The 27,747-nt window shown below is 41.7% G+C and overlaps 1 protein-coding gene across 2 annotated transcripts; it reads left to right on the top strand.

The window, feature by feature from the left end:
* Positions 1-990: 990 nt before the first annotated feature.
* LOC310966668 (guanine nucleotide-binding protein subunit alpha-14-like) lies at positions 991-22,024 on the top strand. 2 transcript variants are annotated; one of them, XM_083940481.1, is made up of 8 exons: positions 991-1,235; positions 1,518-1,684; positions 7,873-8,057; positions 8,753-8,907; positions 10,948-11,076; positions 12,409-12,538; positions 13,480-13,633; positions 19,484-22,024. In XM_083940481.1, exons 2-8 carry the CDS (start codon positions 1,543-1,545, stop codon positions 19,687-19,689), a joined length of 1,101 nt encoding a protein of 366 aa, XP_083796607.1. In that variant the 5' UTR covers positions 991-1,235; positions 1,518-1,542; the 3' UTR covers positions 19,690-22,024. The 2 variants fall into 2 exon arrangements, with proteins under 2 accessions (XP_083796607.1, XP_083796606.1); XM_083940480.1 differs by having other exon boundaries at positions 1,529-1,684; positions 19,484-22,023.
* The last annotated feature ends 5,723 nt before the right edge of the window (positions 22,025-27,747 follow it).

Consider the following 27,747-nt stretch of genomic DNA (forward strand, 5'->3'; position numbering starts at 1 on the left):
CAAGGTGGGGCTTACTATTTTTATATACTACTGAGTAGTTTATTATAGACTGCAACATGTTTTACAAATGAATCATATTGGATGCATGACGTTCCAAGTCATTTTTTCTCTGGCAAGTCGAGTACAAAAACACAACTACTATTATGTGATGTTTTGAACTCTATTGTATTATTTACAATGATCAAAATCCAAGCAATTTACTCCGTTTCATCATCTAAATGATTATTTTATGCAAACTTGTCAACTAGCCATGGAGGACTAAATATGACTTGGACAAAAAAGTATTTTTCTCCCCTTTATAAATAATAAATATAAATTAATAAATAAAAACAGTGGCTGAAACTACCAGGCTTAATTAATTAATTAATTTGGTGATTAATTAATGCATAAATACATGTATAACAGAAGGCCTGTACACCTGTATAAATACATAAAATAATAAATAAATGAATAAATAAATGTATAAATAAATACAATTAAGAAATAAAAGAATAAATAAAAGCTTTACATTTATTTCTACATTTTTGTTCACATACATTTATTTGTTTGTGTATTTCTGTCCATATGTTTAAGAGGTAGGAGGCCCCATTTATTCATGCATTTATTTATTTGTTTGTACATTTGTTTCAGCATTTATTTATGCATTTATTTATTCATTTATTTATTCCTGTATTTATTTATTTGTTCATTTGTTCATTTGTTTATTTATTCTTGTATTCATTATACATTTATTTATTTATGTATTTCTGTGTGCATATGTTGAAGCGGTCCCATTTAGTCGTGCATTAATTATTGAGACTTAAATCCTGTTTAGTCCTCTATAACTAGAAACAGCATGCTCTTATTGTCTAGCAACAAGCGTCTCACTTCCGGCGCTGCCGCGGTGGTTTGCCGCTCTCTTGCCGCGTCGCCGCCCGCAGCGCATTCCTGTTACAGAGTCTCCAGCGCAGCACAGAGACTGCGCATTCCTCTGTAGGCGCGGTGGACTTTCCCGAGCGGCAGGTTGATTCGTGTGGGCAGTAAAGAAGAAAAAAAAAAGAAGAAGAAGAAGAAGGAGAAGAAGAAGAAAGTGGCTTTATCTCCGTATCGCGAGCTCATGACGCTGCTCGTGCGCCTCAGCGACAGTCACTGTTAGGCGGCAGTGGACCGGGGGACACGGTGGGAAATGGACCGCGAGAGTCTATCAGAGTGTGAACCTGCTCGTTTTCAGCGAGTGTGACGCACTGATTTAGTAGGTAAGGAGCTTTTATTGTTTCCAAACTCCTCTCAAACAAACCTGAAGTGTCAGAGCAGCTCAGCTCAGGTGAATAGTTCAGTTCAACACCTTTTAAAGTTCACCTGTTTACACACGCGCTGATTACACTCAGCTACAATGTCAAAGTGAAGATGTCCGGGGGTGTGTGTTAGAATAAAGCCCCGCCGGTCTAATGAGTTACCTAGAGAGTAAAAGCTATCAAATGCAGTGTATTGTGAGTCCTTATCGGCTCATTACATTACAGCTGATTATTCATTAACAGTGTGATTTCAGTGGTTTTCGGTGCCATGGCGGGCTGGTGTCGCCGCATGTGTGTGTGCTGTATGTCCGAGGAGGAGAAGACGAACATGGCTGTGGACAAAGAGATCGAGAGGATCCTGAAGCAGCAGAAGAAGAAGGAGAGAAGGGAAATTAAAATCCTGCTGCTGGGTCAGTGACTGCACACAGAGCACCCTATTGTTTATCTTTTGACATTAATAATTGGGCATATGGAGGGGTAGACAAACAAACAAACAAAAAAATCAGTGATGACACTTAATTCTAAGGCAAATAAAACACAGAGAAATCAAAGAGGATCACTATATAAAAGCAACGCCCGTCATGCAAATCAAAACTGCTTGTCCTGTTTGTTTGGTAGCCCGCAGCTGAGAGAGAAAACTATGTCAAGCATGTGTCACTGTGAGTATGTAAAGTATGGAGCACATTGGGATTGGCTGAACCTGAAAACCACTGAAACCTACAGGTCCACTCTGCAGCTGGTCGGTTGACTTTTTGATGACCCGAGCTTTGATGCTCCAGTGGAGTCAGATATTAGCCCCAGCTGACAGGTCAAGAGTATCAAGAGTATTAGTGGGTGGATTAAAGAGGGGGCTGAAATTAGAGCTGAAACTATTAGTCGATTAATCGAGAACATTTATCCGCAACTAGTTTGAAAACTGATTTTCTTTACCACATGTGGTAGTAAACTGGACACACACACTGGACTAAAACCCGCATTAACATCTGGCTTTTGTCTTTAGAAGTATTACTTTATTAATCCCACAAGGGGAAATTCAACGCACACACAGGACCTATATACATGCAATTACGGGAGAGAGATGTCAGAGCGAGGGGGCTGCCAATGGATCGGCGCCCCCGAGCAGTTGGGGTTTCGGTGCCTTGCTCAACAGCACCTCGGCAGTGCCCAGGAGATGAACTGGCACCTCTCCAGCCACTAGTCCACACTCCATTCATGGTCCATACAGAGAGTCGAGCCGGCGACCCTCCGGTTCCCAGACGAGTCACCTATGGACTGAGCTACTGCCCCCCTTTAGTGGGAACGGTTACGATTGGCATTTATTCCCAGGACGGCTTCATGGAAACATGACACCAGGGTGGACGTGATAAGTTTCTCCCTTTTTCCGGTGCGCGATGTCGTGATATGCGTCACCTCTGTTGGAGTACTTCTGTCATCTCAGTATGGGTCGACCAAAGGGGTGTAATGGTACACGGTTCGGTACGTACCTCGGTTTTAAAGTCACGGTACGGTACAGGGCATTTCTCCGAAAAATAAAATTCTTCTAAATAATTGCAACTGCAACATTAACTTAGCTGGATGGTGCCTTTTTAAATGCGTGTGCATGTTCGTAATTAACCTGGAATCTGAAGTTATTCCACACTTGGTATTTGAATGACAGGGGGACGCCTGCAAGCTCTGGTTTCATGTAGTCGTTCGGCACGCAGTTCGCTCTCTGTTCGCTAGTCATTGATCCACGCAGTCACGCTTGTGGGGTAGCGGGGCGTCTGTGCTACGGCTGCCTTCTCTGCTACTGTCACTCGCTGGCTGCTACTGCGCACCTGCGGTCCGAGCCGGAGGCTGAACTCTGACTTTAAGTTGTAAGCACTGCACCTCAAAACAAGACTGTACATTTGTCATATTAACGCTATATGTCTGCCACATTTACGGACCACCTCTGTACCCGTCCAGAAGGGCCTGTACCGCGACGGTTCGGTGCGAATACGTGTATCGATACACCCCTAGTCGACCAATATGAGTTTGTTAATGGTCGATGCCGATGACCGATATATAATGCCTATATCGTTTGTTTGCATTTGATAAAATACAATTATTTGACAATAATTAGAGGACGTTGCTGAACTTAAATTAACTTATTAACAGTTATTGTCTGCATCATCTCAGTTGTAGGCGACAAACGGATAGTTTTGACGGGACAAACGTCTTTTTCGTTGTCATGTGGACAGCCCCGCAAAGGCTTCACAGTTACACTTGCTTACCCTCCCATAACCATACCAAATAATTAATCTGATAAATGTTGTACTCATACGTGGGTTTTCGAGGCCTGTAAACTGGTTCAGCTGATTGAAGGCTTGTTACCCTGATGCGGATGTCTGTCCGTAGATGGCGAAACTGACACAAGGGAGAGTGCTAACTTTGTTCTACAGCAGCCCGCACCAACATGGCGGCCTGCACGTGTCTGCAGACATTCATTGTTATTCAGCCTCGTGAGCGCAGACATCTCAGAAGATTATCTCAGAATGGCATTAATCAACCCCGGTCTATCACTACATCTCAGCCTCAAATTACGTCCGTCTCCGCCCAGCAGCGCACATCGTTACAAATGAGTTCAGAGACTGAATTTACCTCCCGTGTGTTATTGTAAGCTGCTGGAAATTCAATTTCCTTGCGGGAGTCCTCCCAAAGAGATCAATAAAGAGAAGTTAGTCTCTAAGTCGAATAAGTTACGCATAAAAAAGAAGTAACCACTGTTACATTGTCACTGGCCTCCATACGTCTTTCTACTGTTTGCAAACCCTTTATTCCAATGCAGTTGTGATATTTAACATTACATGGCTACTTGCAATAGGAAAGGAGCCGATTGCCTATTTTATCAGGGCGTCCTGCGTTTGCTAATGCTAATTTCGTAGTAAAAAGGGAATGAACGTCTGTGGCTTTTGGACTGTTGGTCAGACAAAACCAGCAGTTTGAAGACATCAGACCAAAGAGGGATTGATTGAAAAACTAATTGGCAGATTAATCAACAAAGAAAATGAATGATAGTCGCAGTCTAACTGAAACTATTACAAATTTACTCTGCGAACACAAACCTGCAGTTGTTATTTTTGTTGTTTTAAGTCATTAACACAGGAGGTACAGAGAGATGCCTTTGATTCAGACTTCCTTTGGCTGATATTGTAAAATAAATATTTCAATATAGTCTTATTTTAGGGCACTATGAACAGAATTTTCACCCTAATAATCATCAGTGCAGTTTCTCAATACTCATATGAATCAAAGGATTCAAAATCACATTTTTAAAAGTTAAACTGATGTTTATCACATTGAATTAAATGATATTTTTAGTGTAAAACATCCTAATTTTCTTTTAAAGAGAGCAGTGAAGTAGGGCTGCATCTTGCTATTATATGTATTATTGATTAATCATCTGATTATTATATTCATATTTTTACGATTTTAACCAAAGGACCAAAAGTCCAAATTACTTTTAATGACTTTAACCAATTAATATTAAAAGCTTTCTTTCTTTCTTTTTATTGACTTATCAATTAATTGGCCTTTTTTGAACCACAACATTTTTAATTTTATTTGGGGCTTTTTATGCTTTTATATTTTGTGCAGCTGAAGATTGACAGGAAATAGGAGGTAGAGAGAGAGGGGATGACGTACAGTGAAAGGGCTGCAGGTCGGAGGTGAACCCAGGTCGCTGCGGTGAGGACGAGGGCGATGAACCACAACATCTTGAATCGTGTGCAGCTGGTTTCCTGCAGTGGTTTATTGTTTTACTGTGAAGGTGGGCGACCTCGCCTAAGATAACGACACCCACCGTCTACATCATAAAAAGTAATAGGCACTGATATAAAACACCATTTCAAATGGTAAATACCTCGTATATGACTAGTTTATTTAGTGTTCATGTTTAGCAAACTAAACAAGACGATAACAAGACGAGATGCATCAGGATCTCGAGGGGGTTTACCACCTCTGGTAAATTTCCTGGGGGAAACCCTGCAGTCATACGGCGAGATGGTCAACAATAATATTGAATGATTGCGCAGTCTTATTTCCCGTATCACGGTGTAGAATGACGGGAAACAAGTGTTTATGTATGGGAACGGGACTGTCAACAGGACTGTCTTGAACGCATTTCCTTGCACCACAGTCCGGTTGGAGGATTATCGGCTATTCTCCAAAAGAAATGTTGAGAATTGACCACAACCACAAGCACCAGAAGGCACTCACCACCTCTCCATACATGTGTATCGTGAATGTACAATATACAAACAGACAACTTGTTTTGAAATACATACATATGGATAAAGGAAGCTGAATCCATATTGTGAAAAGTGAGATTTTATATAATTTATTGTATTACAAAGCAGGTTGAGGTGCTTTATAAATACTGTGAAAGTAACAAAACGTTCAATCCACAGAGAAGCGCACACAACCCGTATTCACAAACTGTGCTTTTAAACGAGCTGTCAGGACTTCTTCTTTGGTGGTTTACTGGTGTTTCCTTCAAGGGCTGTTTTCTTAATTAATCTATGAAAAAAAATGTGAAAAAATGCAAGTTGAAACATCCCAAGGTGGCGTCCTTACGCTGGTTTCGTTGGACCAAAAGTGAAAAACACAAAGATATTTAAGTTCCAATGATATGAGACAAAAAGAAAAGAAAAGCGGCAACTTCTCACTTTTCAAAACCAGCGAATATGTTTTTAAAAATGACTGAAATTGTCATTTTACAGCTGCATTGCACAATTATTATTATTATTACACATTATTCTAATATCAAACAGGCGCAAAAAAGTGAACAATGTGAAATGTTAAATACTATATCTGAGGTAAGGAAAGTAAAGTAAGTCACAGTTTCGTTCCCACCTAATGACTTCTGTACGGTTGTGATGTCACAACTATATTAAATCTTTTTATCTCAGGCAGTTTGACTTTAATGTCTGAGTAAGAGGAAAAGCAGCAAAGAGTGAATGTGCATCTAAAAGAGAAACGTCCGGTTCAACCGCGTCGGTCCGTCACCTTGTTCTTCTTTGGTGGTTTACCGGTGTTTCCTTCAAGGGCTGTTATCTTTTCATCCCTTAACTGCATAAGTAGCTGAGAAATGAGGCTGTAATGACTCACAGCATCGTCTTATTGAAATTCACCTTCTGACAACTTGGATCGTTCGGCTACTGTTCTCTCCTAAAGAGTGAATTGATCATTTAACAGCATAAACTTAAATTTAACAAAACCCTGATTTTGCAGCATTATTTTTTTACTTGTCGTAGCAGGAAACACACATAGGTGTCACTAACAACAACGGCTTCATATTATTAATTAACACTGCTTTTCCTGTTATGACATCTCAAATGCTATTCTATATTTTGTAAACGTAAGGTTCAACCTTGTTCCTGCCTTTAGTTCAAAAGTGCCTTTTTGATTGTTTTGGCCAACGTGTGATGCTGCAGGACAAACGCAACATTGGTCTTTTAATTTACTTACTTGATGGGGACATACGTTCATTTTCAGTTTCATACTTACATTTTGGGTTTGTAGAACATGTTTTTTTTGTTTAAAAGACACATTATTTATTATCTGTGTCTGTCCGTGTGTCTGAATATACCTGTATTCACTCTCTGTCTGATGCTCGGTTTTAGACTCTGTCTTTTTAAGATCCCCTCCTGAAAAATCACAGTCTGCTCTGATTGGTCAGTATTTCCGGGTCTTCTGTGCTCTCGGTGTCTGCGTCATTGCAGCCAGGGGCATGACTGTAACAGCACTGCAGCATCCTTTTCTACCTATATATAGTATAGTTGTGACATTGCAAGCGTACAGAAGTCCTGACGGCTGGTTTAAAGGAACAGTTTCTTAATACGGGCTGTGTGCATTTCTCTGTGGATTGAGTGTTTTGATACTTTCACAGTATTTATATAGCACCTCCAACTGCTTTATTATCCGACAATGAAATCTCCCTTTACAGTAAATTCACTCTCCTTTTAGCTGTTTTGGTCTCTACCAACACCTGAAGGATATATTTGTCCCTTTAGCTGCAACACTACTTTTCACCAGTTAGTCGTTAACTTTATCTGCTGTTTGGTTCTAAGCAGTTTGTGTACAACAGTGTGAGCTTTTATGAAAGAACCTACACATTAAAGAGGCGGACTGACAAACCAAAGAAATGAGCTGAAAGATGCTAAAACCCTCTGTAGAACAAAAGGTATAACTCTCTGTGGGTTTGTCACTTTGAGCAGAATGTAGGTCATATTATTAAAAACTGGAACCTAAACAGGTAAAATTTAAAGAGCTCTTCTAATTCTTCCTCATTTCAGACGGGTCTTTCCCAGTTTCCGTGTCTTTTTGATTGATAAATGTGTAATGTGAATGGTCAATATGTTTAGTAAAGCAATAACAAACACATTCGCAGCTACAATTCACCACCTGCATGTCTTTGAACTGTGGGGGTAAGCTGGAAAACATGGAGGAACCCATTGAGACATGCAGAACAAGAATAAACAGAGGCCCAAACTAACAAACATTGAGGCGACGGTGTAAACCTCTGAGCCGCCCTATTTACCGAATCATGTAATGTAATTTTTTTTTATCTCCTCAGGTACGGGGGAAAGCGGAAAAACCACCTTCATCCGACAGATGAGGATCATCCACGGACGAGGCTTCTCGGAGGAGGAGAGGAGGACCTTTGCTAAATGTATCTTCCAGAACATCCTCACAGCCATGAAGGCCATGACAGGAGCCATGACCACACTCAAAATCCCCTACTTCAACCCTGAGAACGAGGTAGACTCGCACTTAACACGGACCTGAGCACACACGTAAACAAACACCAGCACAGGTGGGTGGGCGGGCATCAGGGCGAGAGCACTCACCAGAATCGTGAGATTGTGCCCACATGAAACCAGAGGCATTCAACACAACGGCACAGAAACACACACTCAGCATGTTGTAAAGTAGAAGCTGTCAGAATACCATTGGTGATACCATTTTTATCCTTCCCGATACCTTTACCCACACCTGAGCTTGCATATCTGTCAATCCAGAGTACCGCTCCGATACCAGTGAGTGAAAAACAAAATAGATACATACGTGTATATATATATTCTTTTTCAAACAGTTGTATATTATGAACCCTGTATGGATGTGATATGACTGCTATCATTGTTTATGACCTGCTCAGGTTACCTTCATACAGAGAATGAATGCCACAGTCAGTCATAATGGAAAAAGAACAAAAATGAACTACTTTTAAGTAGGTTTGTTTTCGGAGCTAAATAACCTGGTATCAGATCAATGCATAGACTTGCATACATACTCATACCAGCATTTTAGGCCGTAACAAAGGCATTTCCGATATTGGTCGTATCGGTATCGGAACAACCCTACGGAAAACATGTAACAGTCAGATTCAGAGTGTTGTTAAACGCCACAAACACGGTAAAGCGCAGAGCTAATTACAGTCTCTCTCTGTCTTTCAGATCTACGGCAAGTGGTTGCAGGACATAAACACGGTGCAGGTCAGCCAGCTGGAGCGGGGCTACGTTGACGCAGTCCGCCGCCTCTGGGCAGATTCAGGCATCCGGGTCTGTTACAGCCGCCGCTGCGAGTACCAGCTCCTGGACTCTACAGAGTAGTGAGTAGCTGTGTCTGTACACGCTACCACACCCTGAGTTAGGGCTGGCATTCAGAGGGTTTCATGATCAAACACTGTCACATTATTGCCAAAGATGATATAACAACAAAGGAATCCATGACAGACAGTGTTAATAAAACACAGGGCATCATAACGGTAACACACCTCTTAAAAGACTGAATAGAAATAATCTGCACTGTACATGTATTCACTGCAACCTCCCTGACAACATTAGAGACATCTGGGATCAGACAGTTTGTGAGTGCAAAGAGTAATAAGCCCTATTCACACACTTTATGTGTGTGACCTTATGTGATTTAAAAAATACCCCTCATGTCTGTGTTTCGTGCAGCACTTTCACACAGGATAAGCAAACTTTGTATTTTGTTTGAATTTACTGACAATATCTCCTTGATGAGATGTCAAAGCTCTGTCAAAACTCTGATTTACAATTACCAGCGCAGCGCATACGACCCCAAATCATTGAGATGCCGATTCACACAGGATTAATATTATCACACAACATTTGTGGCGAAATATAACTTTTTTTACTGACATGGCAGATTCACACGGGATAAAAATCACAGAAGACTGCTGTAATTAATATAAATTACTGGAGGTCCCCATGTGATAGCAGCTTTAGCTTTAGCTTTAGCTATATTATCATGACTATTCAGACTTTAGCTGCAATCAACGTTTATTAATTAACCTATGAAAAAAAATGTGAGAAAATGCAAGTTGAAACATCCCAAGGTGGTGTCCTTACGCTGGTTTTGTTAGACAAAAAGTGAAAAACACAAAGATATTTAAGTTACAATGATATGAGACAAAAAGAAAAGAAAAGCGGCAACTTCTCACTTTTCAAAACCAGCAAATATGTTTTTAAAAATGACTGAAATTGTCATTTTACAGCTGCATGGCACGATTATTATTATTATTACACATTATTCTAATATCAAACAGGCGCAAAAAAGTGAACAATGTGAAATGTTAAATACTATATCTGAGGTAAGGAAAGTAAAGTAAGTCACAGTTTCGTTCCCACCTAATGACAGACAGAACGTGTGGCGACATACTGTTGTATTGTTTGTTAATGCCACATCTGACCGTTGCACCAAAACTCACAAGTGGAATGCCACTGCAAAGAAAAGGCCGTCAAAGTTATTTTAAGCGTGTGCTGTCGTTTTTTTAAATGAAAATGTAAGGAGGGCCTGCGAAGCTGTGTGTTTTTAGATTCTCAGTTGCAGTTTTATTTTTGTAATTCCACTAAAATCTGTTCATTACATTAACTCCAAAGAAGGGATTCTTTATTCTTGACATGGCCTCACTTTGTTTTTACCTTTGTTTCGGCCACACACGTCTGTTTTTCATCGTAGCATTCAGAGTAGGTTTCACACTTTGTATTTTGTACTGAGACCACTGGAGGGGGCTAGTTCTTTGCAGACTACTGTATCCAGCCATTTTTCAGCCACAGTGAAACCACCAGTTAATCAAAGAGTATTTGAGGAACCACAAACAACTGTCTTGTGAGACCGGTAACATCAATCATCTTTTCAACTGATAAGTAAAGCCTGAAAAAGTCGCGGTACAGGGCTACCCTCAGGCTGTTTTATCAACATGAAAAGACTGTGTGTGAGCCTCACGCTCAAAGTATCTGATGTGTCACAGAACAAAGGCTCAGACTGCCTCTAGTTTTCTGTTTTCTATTGCTGTTCTGTCCTGTGTTTACCCAGCAGCTCAATCCTCCCGGTGTGTGCACGATAAGAGACAGGCAGTAGTAGCTAATGACAGCTTGTATCAACAGGAGCCATAAAGCCTTCGTCTGTACACAGGGTGATATGGACTCACTCCACTCCCTTCTTGCATTTTTAATCACTGTTTTTTTTTTTTTTTTATCATCGTAAATCTTGTGTCACTTCAGTTTGTTTAACGCGGTCGAGGCTGGATGTGGAGTAAACAGAGAAGATATGTTTTACTAGAGGTGTCCTGATGTGCCAAACAGACTCAGCTGTAAAACTTCTTCTTCTTCTCTCTTTTTAGCTACATGAGTAACCTGGACCGCATCTCCGCCCCAGACTACATCCCCACAGAACAGGACGTGCTGCGAGTTCGATTCCCCACCACGGGCATCCACGATTACGCCTTCGAGATCAAGACCATCACTCTAAGGTGGCCAGTGTTCACATTACCAACCTGTCAGCGATACTAGAAAAAACAAAAACACTCTTGACTCTTGTAGAGGCTTTGTCTGCTCACGCCTGTTTGGACGCAACAGGATCACATTTCTGAGTTAGTCTATACAAAGCCTGTGCCGGGAAGTGAGGTGTCACTCTCTGGGTTTATTTATAAAGCGTTGGCATTGTGTCTGCCTGAAACCACAGGGGGATCTGACTGAGCAGACAAAGATCAAAGTTTACTATAGAAGAACATAGTGTTCCCAAATTAAATGACACCTCCTCTTAAATCATGAGCTCAGAATTCAAACTCATTAAACTGAAGAAAAACAAATCCAAGCCAGATCCAGCGTTCACTTTCAAACAATGCTACAAAAACGACTCCGCCAAGGCCAACGGTGCATTCACATGCTCCTCAGATGGCCCCATGTCAGAGTTGGGAAGTTGTTCTTCTGACGTCGGTGTGTTCATAATGTGGAAACAACACAGACGCTGAAAGGAATATGTGTTATATTTTATTGCTCAGAGTGTTTAAACAACACGTCGATAGCCGTTTTTTCAATATTTGCATGACAAGAAAGAGCAAAGGAAACGGATTAGGTGAGCCATGAAATATGATAGGGAACTACTTTTTCTGATTACCCCTGCTCCACATGCATGCTGCACAAATGCCCTATCTCGCAATGTTATTGAAATTAAAAAAAAAGTTCTGTACTTGGCCCGTTATTCCGATCTGCTCTGAAATTGAGTGTGTTCTTCCTTGGCCCATAAATCACCCTTCCACTAAGTGTCATGAAAATGGGGTCAGTAGTTATCTGGTAGTTGTTGCTGGCAGACGAACAAACGAACCAACAAATGGAGCTGAAAATACGACCTCCTTGGCAGAAGTTATGATTGTCACAATCAAATGTTCAGACCTCAACACGATGAATAAATCACTGAGAAAAACATACACTATATAATACTGCAGAAAGTGAGAGTTATACTATCAAATAAGTCCATCTAGACCAAGACTTCAGCAAACTTAAACATAAAACACATTCCAGTTTTTGATCATCTGTTCGTCAGATTATTTCAGGGCTTTGTCCAAAAATAAAGTCACAACCGTAAAGTTCTGACTCCCACTTTTAATTTGCGCATGTTTCTGTCAATATCAGGTGAACAGTGTAGAAATCACGCAATTTAACCTCATAGTCATAGATTTATTTCAGAAAGTGAGAGGACAGAACCAAAACAACAACATTTTTTTTAATGTTTGATTCCTTGTCAGAGGTTCTTGTCCCTGTTTTTAACTCTTCCTTCTTCCCTCTGCTCCGGCCCGTGGCAGGATCGTGGACGTTGGCGGTCAGAAGTCGGAGCGTCGGAAGTGGATTCACTGTTTTGAAAACGTCACCTCACTCATCTTCCTGGCCTCCCTCAGCGAGTACGACCAGGTCCTGGAGGAGAGAGAGACCATTGTAAGAGCACTGAGAAACCTTTCGATGTTCCTCGCTCAATCTGACACTGGAGAAGGTGGACAAAATAATAAAAACAACCTCATCTGTCCAAACTTAGATCCTTTGCTTAACCTCAAAGCAATTTCAGTCAAAAGCAACTGGACTTGGTTATTTTTCTAGGAAGACGTTTTCACCTTTCATCGTCCAGTCCCAGCCTGGTCAGATGCGTACATGAACTGATGAAGCCTCTTGGTTGAGAGGTGAAACGTCTTCCTACAAATAACCAAGTCCACTTGCTTTTGACTGAAATTGCTCTGAGGATAACGATGACCTGGACAAATGAGAACATTCACAGGCTTATCCTTTGCTTAAGTAAACGTAGTATGGCCAGAGTAGAGCTAGCTCTAACTGCGTTATAGACGGTTTGGTAATTTCATCTTGATGCATCATATTTCATCAATGCTTTAATTAAAAATCTGAATCTTCAAATTAACCAGTAGCTGAGGATTTTAGATAAGTGGTGTAAAAAGAAAAATGTTTACCTCTGAAATGTAGTGCCGTACATCCGTCTTCTTGTGTCTCTTATCTGAACCTTTTCATTTCAGTAGCAGTCATTTCATCCGTCCACCAGCAGGTTTCACTCTTGCACAAGAAAACCTCCCCTCACCGATCCTTCTCCTGAACCTCTCCAGCCTTCTGTTTGTCCCTCACTCCCATCCTGTCGCTAAGCTGTTTATCTCTCTGTCAACACATTCAGTTACCTCTCCAACAGCCTGTGTGCTCCAGACCCCCCATAAACTCCCCCATCCCTCTTTAAAGGACTGCTCTCCTCTCTGCTTCATCCTCAGGCGTCCAGATCTGTCTTGCCATCCCTGAGAACTTTTTCTCTCTTCAAGTTAAAAACATCTCTCAAAAACTCATCGGTGTGATTGATTTCCCTACAACTCTGTCTCTGTCTTCAGAACCGCATGCACGAGAGTCTGGCTCTGTTTTACACCACCATACATTCTCCTTGGTTCTTCAACACCTCCATCATCCTCTTCCTCAACAAGACTGACATCCTGGCTGACAAAGTCCAGACCTCCGACCTGCAGAAATACTTCCCCAGCTTCACAGGTAAGCTGCGGATGCATGTGCTTGTTTTATATTTTATTGTAGGGTTATATATTATATACAAATAGCCACCACTTTTCAGGCTAGAATATAACAATAACCTTGATGGACTTCATGGTCCCAAGTAGATGAATCCTAATCATTTTAGTGGTCCCATTTTTTCTCTTGCACCACCAATGAAATGTGTATCATGATGTAAAAACTTTGGGGTTCCCCCAAATGTTCCATAATATGTTCATTTTCAGTTTCATACTTTATACCGTCTGTCTGAATCATAGACTGTGTACAAAAGTGAAGCTAAATCACCTCCATTGCCCCTCTGGTGGCCGGCTGCAGTATAGTCCCACCCCCTCCATGTTAGCAGATGGAACATGGACCAAACTAAAAACAAGAGTAGTAGAGATGGTTTCTGTCAATGTAGGTTTTTTTTTTTTTTTACCACACTGGTGTTTGTTAAAGTGTTTGGTTTTAAAAACGGGCTGAAACGTCATAATTGACAGCCTTGATCGACTCGCAATTGGTCCGGGGGGCGTATGGACATCACTTTAGGTGTGTTTCCACTATGTGACTACCCTGAATGATGCGGGTATATCTCGCCAAAACGCCCCTAATTTGCATGGGAGTTGCTCAGGAGGCCATTTGACCGATTAGAAAATGGCCCTGTCGGAGTGCAGGGCCTCTTTTGTCCCCTGAGATATACCCGGTTACTGATTGGATGTAGCTTTCAGCGGGATGTGGCGTGTGGTAGTACAGTCGCCACAACAACATGGGGAAGTAAAATAGAAATGTTTAACCAGTGGTGTAGAAGAATGCAGCGAGAAAATTATCTATCTTTGTCCGTCAACAAACACTTTTACAGCACCTCTAATATTTAAGGTGGAGTGTTTTTTTCATGTTACTTGTACATAAGTTGACATTGTGAACAGGCCACTTTAAATCAAACTATATTTACTATTCTGTATTTCTCTTGAGGTAGAACCACTGCTGTATCACTGATCAGCTGATCACCAGCGATCGAAACCCATTCACAGTAATACGTCAACTCCGGAGTCTCATAAATCCCTCTCGTGTCTTTTGTTGTAATGGAAACACGGCGAGTGAAAAGCCATTTAAGAGGGCGTGGACTGAAACTTTCCAGGAGGCCACTCTATGGGGCTAATGGAAACACGCCTTTTGACCCAATTCACTCGTTCAAGGACCCAACATAGCAAAGTTGGAGACACAAATCAAGGTTAACTACTGGTATAGCACTTATTATTTTATAATTAGAACTTGCAAGCTTCACAGAGAACAATTAAAAAGAGAGAGACTTGAATGTGTGAACACACTTTCTTGAGGCAGGTGGTGCATGAAACAATCGCAACTGTGGAAGACACACATGCATTACCCCCATTCACACTGCCTCTTGGTTGCGACGCTGTTTATAACGCCCCGCTGTCTGTGTGAAAGAAACAGACATGGAATGAGGGCACAGATGTGTCGCGCTTCTGAGGCGGCAAAAGAGGTAGTCCCAGAGTCGAGCTGACGTCTGTGTGATTGCTGGCGTGGTGGAACAGCACACAATAGTGATGCGTGAGTAGAACCACAGGCAGGTCAAAAAGTGACAAAGCAGCTTTCAGTGTCCTAAAATATTAAAAACTTACAGAAGCATTGCGTGCAATACTCCACCGTCTCTTCCCCTCTGTCTTTTCTCACTCTCCCTCCCTCTCTCAAACACACACACGCGCACACACACACACGCACACACACACGCGCGCGCACACACACACACGCACACACACACACACACACACACACACACAGAGCAGTCTATTCTCTATCTGTCCTTCTCTCTACTGACAATCGTGCTGCTTTAATATATAAAGCCGGCAGTTTATGGGTGGGGTCGGCTTTGAGTAGTTGAGTTGGTTGCTTCCTGAATGCCGGCGTTCTTTGTAAAAACACAACTTGTCTAACAAAAACAATATGTATAACTTCAACTTCTATTCTTGCACAAGATATTTAAATCCAAACACTTTCAATGTCTATTCATGACTATTTCAAAAACTTTCAAGGCCGTCATTTTTTTCCCCCTTCAAACGCACAAACGTTGAAGGATTTTAAGGACCCGTGGGAAGGCACTACGAGATGAGCTACAAACTTGTAATCAAACCGATCAAGCAAGTTTGTGCATACCCATGATAGTGTGCGTTAAATATTAGTGGGTACACTGACTCAAAAGACAACACTAAGGCGATCGGAAATTTCTAAATCAAGTCCAAGGCTTCGGTGAAGCTCAAAGTTGGGGTTCAAACGTTCACAGAAGAAACGGCAGTAACAGTATTTGAGGGAAAGCGTGGGGGCAGCTCCAAGTCAGCAGCAGATTTTACCACCATCAACAACAACAACAATTACAGCAAGACTGCAGGTGTGTATTCTTATCAGTGTGGACAGGATCATGTCCGAGACCAAAGAGGGGAGCGTTGTGGTTTTGCTTTGGGCACGCGGCCGTCTCATCACACCCTACTGCCCCCGCTGAAAATAACGAACATTTTGAAGAAAAATTTAATTTTAGGAGTGATTTCAGCTTCAGTGCTTCCCTGACCATGAACCCTCCATCACTGTCCTGGTGTCAGCAAAGCCAGCAGTAATTATATATGTTTTTAGCTAGCTCCAGGTACTTGGTGTGCTAAATGATGTGGCTGCCACCTTTAGCTCTGCTAGTGTGAAAGGCTGTACAACGTTGACCTAACAGTCCCCACCTCTCCCCCGACCCCACACCACCACCACCACCCCCCTCTCCCCCTCGGTTACCCCTGGCAACCACAGACTGATACTGTGCTTTACGTAAGACCTGCACCCCCGCAAACCACCGGGGCTGTGTGCGTGTGTGTGTGTGTGTGTGTGTGTGTGTGTGTGTGTGTGTGTGTGTGTGTGTGTGTGTGTGTGTGTGTGTGTGTGTGTGTGTGCAGGGAGGGAATTAGTGACTGCAAGTGATTTTTTTGTGTTGTGTGACAACTGCGAGCCGTTCCTACCTCCGTCTGCTAGTTGCTGCTGCGGCCGTGTTCCTGCGTGGAGACTCTGTGGCCCTTCTCACCGCGGCTGTAACTACATGTGAAGGCTGCTGTTGTTGAGTCATCCTGCACTCCTTTAAGAAGTTAACTAGGACTGTAGTCAACCAAAGAAAATATTGGTCCAAAAATCTTAGCTACTGTTCAACCAAACGAATTCATGACGATTGGGGGGAAAAAAAATATGCATGTTACCTGTAGATTCAATAAATGGTCCACGGTGCACTGAGGGAATTCAATCAAATCAATTAGTTGGTTTGTCTATAAAATATCATAAATACTGTAAAATGACAGTTTAAATTTACAACAGCCCAGGGTAATCTATGCTCTAATCTATTCAACCTATGGTCCAAAACTCAGAGTTGTCCGATTTACTATCAAATATGACGACATATTAAGATGTTTAAGGTACCAAACTAGAGCTGCAACAATTAATTCCTCTCTCAATCGACACAATTGGAAACTATTTTGATAATCGATTCAATGCTTAAGTATTTTTTTTTTAAATTACCGCATCTCAAACTCAGGGATTTACCTAATCGTTTTCATAATCCACAGTGCGCCCGTTTTACTTACATTTACGGCTAAAAACAGATGTGTGCGGACTGTAAAATGTAGCACGTGTGAGAATAACCTTAGATATGGTTGTTTTCACACAGTAGCTCCCGTGATTTCACTACATTTTTATTACAATGTGTAATCTTCTTTCTTTGCGTTCTCCCAGGTGACTGGTGCAAACACCTGGTTTATTTCCTGTAAATATGAATACTATTCTGTTTTACACTCTGAATGAATACCATGGCTAACGCTTTTTTATAAATGGAGGGTTGTCTCTCCAGATTGCAAGATTTTAAATTACTGTAATTGAAAGTATGACATCAACTTTTAGCCTTATACACTTTAAATCAGTTTAAAGTATAAATTCATTCATTCATCTTCAACCACTTGTCCCTGTCGGGGTCACAGGGGGCTGGAGCCGATCCCAGCTGACATCGGGCGTGAGGAGGGGTACACCCTCGACAGGAAGCCAGTTTATCGCAGGGCACATAGAGACGCACAGAGACAGACAACCATTCACACTCACATTCACACCTACGGGCAATTTTGGTATCATCAATTAAAAACACGTGCATGTTTTTGGACTGTGGGAGGAAACCGGAGAAAACCCACGCAGACACGGGGACAACATGCAAACTCCACACAGAAAGAGTCCCAGCTGGGATTCAAACCAGGAACCCTCTCGCTGTGAGGCGACAGTGCTAACCACCTCAAAATATTAAATAATTATTAAATACAGTTTGAAACAAAAAATTAAAAACCTGGTGTACTTTTTTCATTCAAATGACTTAAATCAGTTTGCTAGTGAATGTCTCTCCCTTTATTAAGGAAAAACAGATTATTTGGTTCATCTTCATTGTGACCCTAAAGTTCTTTATGCGCTCCTGAAAAAGTGAGTGCCCTGCAGTTTAAATGAATTTCTGAAATAATGAAGGACTCGACCTATAATATAAAATAATTATGAGTTGCAGCCCTAAACACGAGACCCCTCGGTTCTACCTCACGATGCCTTTGTGTAATGTTGCTGTGATGCTCCAAACAACATCATGATGACACGACAGACGTACTTATCAAGTAATAACTATTTACTGAAATAATAGACAAGAAAACTCAACGAGATTTCCGATTTACATTTCTGTGATGAAAAACGGCCTGTAATACTTTTCATTCAATTTGCACTTTAATGTAACGTAAATCACACCAGCAGGGAAATGATGAAGCAGAAGTTTAAAATAAACGTGCTTTAAATATTGAGGGGGGACGTGACTCCCGTTTAATGTGAGAATCATGACGGATTGCTAAAAGATGCACAAATATCCTGAATGTTGACTGGGATTTACTGTGGCTGTGCTTTAATGCTTCAGAAGGTATTAAAAATATGAAAGTGAATCCAAGCTAATCAAATTTTACAATTTTAACCCCAGTCGGCTTCAATAACTCTTTAATGTATATTCTCGCTGGTACATGCAGCTGTTTCCCGATCTGTTCATATTCCCTCACCATTGTCTGTCTGCTGCTTACTGTTGTTAATATATATATATATTCCCATTTATTTTCTTGTTCTCTTGCTGCTGCTGTGTTGGTCTGTCCATGTTACTCTTGCCTGGTGCTTGTGTGCTTCCCTGCATGTCATATATGTAATGCTTGTTGTGATTGTAAGTAAGTAGTAAGTGTGTTGGAAGTGTTTGCTGCTGTCTTTTCAACAATCTTTTCAATTCCTTTTTTTAGTCCCTACCGCCCTCTCTCTAGAGGGTTTGCCTTTTGTTTGACTTGCCTGGTTAAATAAAGGATATATAAAAAAATCAAATAAAACAATCTAGTCTCATCTACGGTATATGCCCAGCTGAATAAAAATAGAATTTCCTTAAATCTTCCTTTCTATTTATTCATTCTTCCTCTCTCAGTGCTTTTTTGCAGCTTAATGTATTCAGACTGCAACAAATAATTATTGTCATAGTTGATTAATCAGAAATTTGTGAAAAATGTCTGTTACAGTCACTCAAAGCTCAAGATGACATCTTTGAGTAGCGTGTCCTGACTATCAAATGTCCCAAAATCACACAAGACAAAGGGAAAAAGTGGAACAATGGATTATTTGGTATTTTTTCTTGAAAGCAATGAATCGATTATAGCTAATTTTCTGCCTGATAACTTCTTGTTTCAGCTCCAGTCCCAACCCAAATTCATCTTTCACCTTTTTGTCGTCCCGTTGCATCCCTCATGTCCCTCTCATCTCTGTTTACAGGTAAGAGGCATGACCCCGAGGACGCCAAGATCTTCATCCGCAAGCTGTACGAGCAGCAGGCCATCAACCGTGACAACAGGGACGAGTGGAAGACTCTGTACCCGCACTTCACCTGCGCCACAGACACCAGCAGCATCCGTAGAGTCTTCAGCGACGTCAAGGACACGGTGCTCCTCAAGTCTCTCAGGGACTACGGCGTCATCTGAACCTTTTCACACGGTGGTGAAAAAAAGCAGCAGGAACATGGTGGTTTTTGACTCTGTCTGCATTATTTACTTCTTCTGATGCAGGGCGAAATGTCACTTTTTTTCTACGCTTTTTTTCTAAAGCGACAGTCAGACCAGTGTCCATCCTGGATGCTTCTGTCCACTACTCATCAGGTCTTAATGAAGAAGCAGGTTTTGTGAGCAAAGCGACACGTTGGTACTCCTCCCTCACCTCACCGCCTGCTTTTTCCTCCTCTTCCTCTCAAGTAGAAAACGTTTAGGGAGATTGGACGACATGAGACTTGGGTAATTTCTGATCAGGGAGCGAACAGATGGTGAAAAACAGAACTGGTTCTTGACTCTGCACTATTTACTTCTACTGATGAAGGCCAAAATGTAATTTCTTTTTCTGCGTTATTTTTTCTAAAGCAACAGTCTAAACTGATCCCTGAGCGATCAGATTCTGAGTGTTTGGCTCATGCAGCGATCCATAAACGAATTGATGCTATGAAGTGCTGTGCCGCCATTAACGGAGTAATGACTTTGACGCGTGGAGATGGGGCCTCGCTTGTGTACGCCACTCTGTCACTCACTGGATTTGAAGCCCTGCAGGTACATTCAGGTCCAAACACAAACTGTAAGCACACAAACACTTTCTATTATGTAACATGCAATCTACTGCACCTTTTATTATCAGACATCCTGAATTGGGGGGGATTTTCTCTCTGTGATAAACGCCACCACAGAGTCTTCGATTGTTTCACAAACACCGCGCTCCTGCCAGAGAGCCAAAATCCCTATTGATTCCAGTTATCTCACAGGGGCAATATTCCACTGGCACCGTCTCCATCAGTGACGTACGTGTAACCACCACCTTTTGAGCCCTTCTTGCGGTGCCGTAACAGCAGTATGCGATAACATCCTTGCTTCCAGTCAGTAATAGCGTTGAGTCAGAAAAGATCTCAATGGATGTGTTGTGGATAAAAGGAGACTTCAAATGGTTTGAAACAAATGATTCAACAAATGGATACTTCTAGCCTCTGTTCAAGAGTTTTGCAGTTGTTAGTTAGCACCATTTCTTCTTTTTATAACATGTATTTTCCTCTTTAACTAATGAATTTGCATTTTTTTTTTTGTCAAACACATGTGTTTTGTTGAAGACAGCTCCACAGGTTCTTTCATGTTTTACCACAGATTTTAAGAAACGCTCCAAAAGCGTTCTTTCAGCCCGCAGCTTTGACGTTTTTGTCTCCTCGCACCGCTCTCATAGCGTTGTTTCCATATGCAACAGGCAGCTGTTTCTAATTATAATAAAACCACTTTATTCTACCTGCCAAGCATAAAACAGCAGACAAGCACAGTAAGTGACTAGCTGGTGAGCACAGTGGAGCATTTAGCAGCTGAAGAGCCCGATATTTCCCTCAGGAGTTGGTGGAGAACAAAAACAGCTAAAATGAGAGTGAATATTCACCAGGTTGCCAGGATCACCACTAAATGAATGCTGATGTTGCTCTGTAACTTCTGGATGTGTAAAATGGTGACTGTTTGCTCACAAGTTTGCCATTTAAAATTAAAAAGGTGTCAATGTTGTGTCTTGAGCTTGTTTCCACTGCTCCAAAGTGACCAAAAAGTCAGTTAAAGCTGATTTAAGTGCTGAAATGTCTATTTTTCATGGGTCACAGCCTTTTTTGTACTTGTACTCAACATTCGGTTTCGATGCAACAATAAAGCCAACAGCATATTCTACACTGCTCAATGCAATTAATACACTACATTTAAAATCAATACGAGCACCAATGACAGTCTGACACATTTTAAAAGGTCATGACTGAAGGAAGTCTGAGGAAACAGCTTGATTTACACAGCGAGTTCAAATCAATGAGGGTGGGAAAAAATAATAATCCAACAGCCGATCTGCCGGGTAAAGGGTAAAGAATATTAATATGAGGTGGCAGTGTGAATTGTCTGTGCGTCCTATTTATATCAGTGTGTGGAGAGGGGACTTTTGTAAAACTGATCAGAGGCGTGAGTTCATTGAATGTTGAGTGGAAAATGACATTGAAATTCATTAAATGAACTGACCTTGATGAGAGGCTAACATTAGCGCACAACATGTCTGTTATGTGGTTTTAGCTGCTCTTTTGTTTTTTGTATATAAAGTGTTGTGATCTCTACACTGCCACACAATTTTAATGCACATTTATTTAGTGATGACTACTTTTAAATCTATTTGAACTGCTGTGTTTTTTAATACTGTTTACCAACAGCACAAACTGTGATCGTCTGCTTTTTCGGCATCGGGAGAACTCCTCTCGTACGGTGACAGTGAATTATTTTGTGTAGACTCAGGTGGAGGAGGTGGGTGACTACTTTTTTTTTATCTTGGTAATATTAAAAACAAACTTTCAAGTACGCACACCTCTCTCTTTACTTTTGTTGGACTTCAATGTCAGGTATGGACAGAGAGAGTGTGCTTGTCTGTCTGCGTGATGTGTTTTTCTCTGACACCAAAACAAATATGGCCTCGCCGGCTGCAATCACAGTTTTCAAACTAGAACTACAGCCTCTCTGTGTAGTTGCAAGTTGCAGTTTACAGCCATGTCTGTCCAGGCTCATATAAAAAAACTGAATTCAATAAAAAGTATGAAGTATATTTTTTGGTGAAATGGAAGTTATCACTATGTTGGCATGTATGATTTCCAGTGAGAAGCATGCTTCTTCACGTAGAGACTATCTGTACAGAGGACTGACAGAGAGCCTCCTCACATGGTGCAAAGACAATCTTCCAATGCCAGACCTAACCCTGGAGAAAAGTCTGGCTGCACAAGTTAACATCTGGGATGGGGGAAAGCCTTCTTGCCTTTTTGTACTATTTAAAACCAATCACAATCAACTTGTGCGGCGCTAAGCCCTAGATGCAGCGATGGTGTCCTTTCAACAACAGATAGCTGAAACAGTGTAAGGGGAGGAGAATGCCGGCTGAAATAAGCGGCCAACAGCAGGCTGTATCCCAACAGTCAACATCTGATGAGCCAGATCTGGAGCTCAATATCTTGTGGTGGACGACCAGAGATAAAAGGGGGCCCTCTGTCCTGCTACCATGGCTGCTGAATATCCCTAGATATCACCAGGTTACACAAGAATCCCAAAAATCCAACTTGTCTAGCTACAAGTAATACATTTGAGTCAGGCCCACAGGAAGTTTGCTGGGCTTTGGAAGGAGCTATGGAAGGAGGCTAGGACACCAAACAAAGATGGCCATGCTTTGGAGGTATGACAGCGTGGAACAGAGCCGAACACAAAGAGCCGCCATTTTTGTTTGGTGACTAAGCCTCTTTCTACTAGTCTTGCACTTAACGCGGAGGTAGTGCCAGTCATTCAGGTATTTTTAGGCGCGGAACCGGCTTTTTTTCGGCTTCATGTGCCACTGAGCAGCTTTCATAGGATTGAACGCGGCTCGGCCTCGAACACTGTATCCAGTTCACTTAATACATCCATGGTTTGTGTCAATCAGCGTCCTTTAAGGCTGAGGTTTAGGTGTGTGTGCTGAGCAACTGTTCGTTCAAACAATGGCGCCCTCCGAAAGAGGTTAGTGTAGATGCTGCAATAGCATCAGTCATATCAGAACAGCTTCAGCAAGTTTGATGGACAGATGGTCCATCCAATCACCTGACAGGTAGAAGCCTGCGCTTTTCTTAAGAGTTTTAAATGACGGCTTCTCAGATGATTCTGTGTAAGAAACTGTCAGGTTATCATACAAGTACCATAGTGTACAAATCTCTAAAAAAAACTGGACTCACAACACTGAAGCCCTCTTCAGGAAAGGGCAGAGCAGACTCAGATCATTCAGTGTGTGCAACAGACTCCTGCAGATTTTCTTTCAGCCAGAAGTAGCCAGTGCTCTGTTCTCCGTGGTGGTGCATCAAAGCTTGGAGGTCAGCGGTCTCAACAAGTTGTTAAGGAAGGCCATCCGGCTGTAGGTGATCAGGTTGGAACTGGACAGTGTGGAGGAAATGGCGCAGAGGGGGACAACGAACAAAATCAAAGCTATCTTGGATAACCCTTCTCACCTTCTTCGTTTCTAAAATGAGCTGTGGCAGACTGGCAGCGTGTTGCAGTGACAGGGACGAAGGACAAGATCAAAGCCTGGGAGTTCTTCCTCATCTGAGTCGAGGGTTTTCTGTTCAGACTGTGAAGCCCATTGAGACACATGAGAGAAACAAGAAAATATCCATCCATCCATCTATCTATCTATCTATATCTATCTATCTATCTATCTATCTATTTATCTATCTATCTATCTATCTATCTATCTATCTATCTATCTATCTATCTATTTATCTAACTATCTATCTATCTATCTATCTATCTATCTATATCTATCTATATCTATCTATCTATATCTATCTATCTATCTATCTATATCTATCTATCTATCTATCTATCTATCTATCTATATCTATATATCTATCTATCTATCTATCTATCTATCTATCTATATCTATATATCTATCTATCTATCTATCTATCGATCTATCTATCCATCTACATGACCACAGTTTGAAGTGGGCCTTTGACCTTTTGGATATAAAATGTCATCACCTCATCATTTTATCTATACTGTATTAGAAATATTGTGAAATGTCATAATTAGTGTGAATTCTTGAGGTATGGCCAAAACAAGCGGATATTTCTCTCCAGGTGTCCTGAGATATCATCTACAGAAAAACCAAAAACATAATGCTGTCGCCGGCACAGAGACTTAAAAAACCCCTGTAGGATTTGCATAAAACTGACACATGGGTTTTTTCACGCCGCACTCATTTCCATAAACTTGTAGGTGTGTGTTCCCGGCGTTGCAGACTGCGAGGGTTCCTGTGTAAATACAGGTGACATCTATTAAGGAGAAAACTTTCACCATGTTCAGAGTCTGAACATGTAGATTTGACAGTTGAGGGCAGTTCGGGCTTTACACAGCTAGAAGATATTTGTTTAAACCGTCTTATTCCTCCAATCTGCTGGCAGAGGCAAAGTAGTTCCTCATTAGCAAGTGACAAATTGCTACTCTGAGCAAAATTCAGCCCTTCTGCGAGCAGGAATCCACGCTGTGTGACACGTGTTTACATAACAAATATTATACAGATAGACAGGTAGTGCAGAATGTCCCTGAGTAATTTCACTGTAAAACACACACACACACACACACACACACACACAGACACACACAGACACACACACACACACACACACACAAACACACACACACACACACACACACACACACACACACACACACACACACACACACAGTGGCTGGTAGTGGCTGTCAGAGCACCGCACACATGCTGTGGCCCTGGTGACTGTCTTATACGGAATACTTGACATTCTTGTGTGTGTGTGTGTGTGTGTGTGTGTGTGTCTGTGTGTGTCTGTGTGTGTGTGTGTGTGTGTGTGTGTGTGTGTGTGTGTGTGCGTGTGTGTGTGTGTGTAACGGTGCCACGGCAGTCCCTCTGCCTCAGTCTCACAGCTGTCTGCAGTAAAGGTGCCGACTGTTCACACGCAGGACAGAGCTCCCGCCTTTGAATTATTTATGATTTAAAGTTAAAAGTAAAAAGTAAAGAATTCCTCCATGAGCAGCAGCAAGTTGAAATATATATACGATATATGGAGGGGGAGAGAGAGAGAGAAGGAAAGAGAGAGAGAGAGAGAGAAAGAGCGCACTTTTTCTTGCTGTTCCGCTGTTCCCCTGATTTTGTCATGTGGAAATAGATCAAAACCTGCCCATCCATTATATTTATTTAGAAATACAGAAATAATTGTTGTTCATGATTTTGATTTGAATTATGCACACATTTGTGCAAAGACTCAGATCACTGCAGTGTCACACGTCAAACTTCACTCAAAGCAGACTATGTGAATATATACAGGATTTAATTAGTAATTATCATTTGCAGAGGATGATGAAAAGATAACACCTTATAAATATATTTTACACAAGTCAGCCATCTCTATCTGCTGTCATTGAGTCACACACACCTGGCGTTCATCCTGACAGCTAAAAACACACAAACCATGTTTCTTTAAAACCAGTTTCTGCACAAAACTATCGTCTCGTTCAAATCCACAGCAAGAAAACATTTGTTTAGTTTCCACCTATACGAAGCCACTATGACTGACTTCCTCATCCTCTGCCTCGGCTCACAGGGCAGCACGGTTCCCGTTCGGGGCAGACCGACCCAATTTTGCGAGGCTGACATCTAATATGATTTATTTATCTGGGACTGTGTGTGCTGGACTCCTTAACATCTGCTGTGCTGGAGAAGATTAGAGGATTTGACAACAAGTGGGAAGCCTGGGCCTTTGGTAGCTTTTGCTAATAATTAGTTAGAATTTGCTTATGTAAATCTCAAACCAAATACGCACAAACTCCCTCAGACACACCGCTGCTGCTGCTGCTGCTGATGCTGATGTTCCCATCAAATCCACTCAACTCAGCTGAACCCCGGCTTACATTTGTTCAGCTCCCCTGGGTGCTGAGCAACAGGTGAGAAGTCCAGCAGCTTGTGTGATCTGGTGTGCAGAAGCAGAGCAGAGATGTGCGGCGCAGGTTAGCCGGTGGGCTTTTTAAAACCTATTTTGCTGCCTGGTTTGTTGCTATGGACTGTCTGTCGCTGATAAGAGCCGGTCAAAGCTTTTCCATTTCCTTCAATGTTCCTCAAAGCAGATACACGCCTGTGCACTTATCAAACATATGCTCCACATATACAGATGCACACACAGATTCTGGCGCGACTGCAATCACAACAATAACCTGTCAAGATTAGTGTGTAAAAATAGCTGCAATGATGTAAACAGCTGTAGAACACAATGAACCCCAACACAAAGCCCTGCAGCAAAGTGAGGGTGCTAATGTTCAGAGAGGCGCAGATTTGACTGTGCGGTGATTGCTGAGGCTGTAGTTGGTGTTGTTGAATTGGATTGCATCACTGTATATTGTGAGATCTTTGTACTATTGTGTATCCACCCTGTGCCTTTTCACTGTGGCAAGGGAGATGTGTTTTTCAACAGGTATTTTTTTTCAAAGCCATTGCACCATATGGCCCCAAAGGGAAAAAAAGGGGCTCATCAGCAGAAGAAATGAATCAATTTGCCAGCATGAATCACCACTCAGTTTCCCAAAACAGCTCCAGCGTTTGCAGCGGCAGCTGGCAGCCTCGCTGTGTGCTGTTTCAAAACATTGCTGAACTCAGAGGGCGCAAGAGTCTGAATGCTGTGCATCGATCACTCCTTCAAGATCTTGACCTGGTTTAACAAGAAGTGTCTGTCACATCTGAAACCCATTTTTTATAAAGTAATACGATCTTTGATGGAGATGTCACAGCTAATAACTCAGTTGTGGAAGATGATGTGGTGATGAGAAACATGATGGTGATTATGGTAAAAAGAAAAAAAAAGACAAATAGATGAAAAAGAAGAAACCCATCTTTTCTGTTGTGCTTTCTGCTCAGCTACACCTGGCTCGGACTGCACCTCGTGCATTAATGGGCTTTTGAGGAACTGCTGTAGGGCTTTGGTCTATTAATGTGGAGGAGGGAGCGACACACAATGTTCCCAATTAAAATGAAGATGAATTGAGCAGCCGGCCCCCTGTTGTGGCTCTACTTTTGTATTTGTCTCTAAATCTCTGCCATACAGACAGGTCATTAAGCACTAAAAGCTGCTCTGGTCCCACAGCGTCTGTGCAGCCTGAACACATCACATCTGAGAGCACTGTGTGCCGTACACCAGAGTTGCAAGGCTGGAGTGAAGTTACTGAACATACATAATTCAAGTCACAGCTTCTAAAAAAATATGCTGCACTGTGGAAAATTGTATCCCCGAAAGTTTTCAGGAACCCGCTTCGTTTGATTTTCATTTTGACCAAAGGATATTAATTTTCTTGACTTACAGAGCTCTCTCTCAGCGACAGGTCTTTTGAGCAATCAGACATTTTAATATTTAATATTGTTGTTTTTTATTGATACAATAAATACAACTAACTTCATTTTCCATGTGCTT

This window comes from Echiichthys vipera, assembly GCF_963691815.1.
Source record: "Echiichthys vipera genome assembly, chromosome: 3".
NCBI classification, from domain to species: domain Eukaryota; kingdom Metazoa; phylum Chordata; class Actinopteri; order Perciformes; family Trachinidae; genus Echiichthys; species Echiichthys vipera.

Bases quoted from the DNA above. Each gene is read 5' to 3' on its own strand.
- LOC310966668 (XM_083940481.1), top strand. From the start codon at position 1,543: ATGGCGGGCTGGTGTCGCCGCATGTGTGTGTGCTGTATGTCCGAGGAG. The intron at 8,908-10,947 runs GTGAGTAGCTGT...CTCTCTTTTTAG, and splicing joins CTCCTGGACTCTACAGAGTA to CTACATGAGTAACCTGGACC. The intron at 11,077-12,408 runs GTGGCCAGTGTT...GGCCCGTGGCAG, and splicing joins ATCAAGACCATCACTCTAAG to GATCGTGGACGTTGGCGGTC.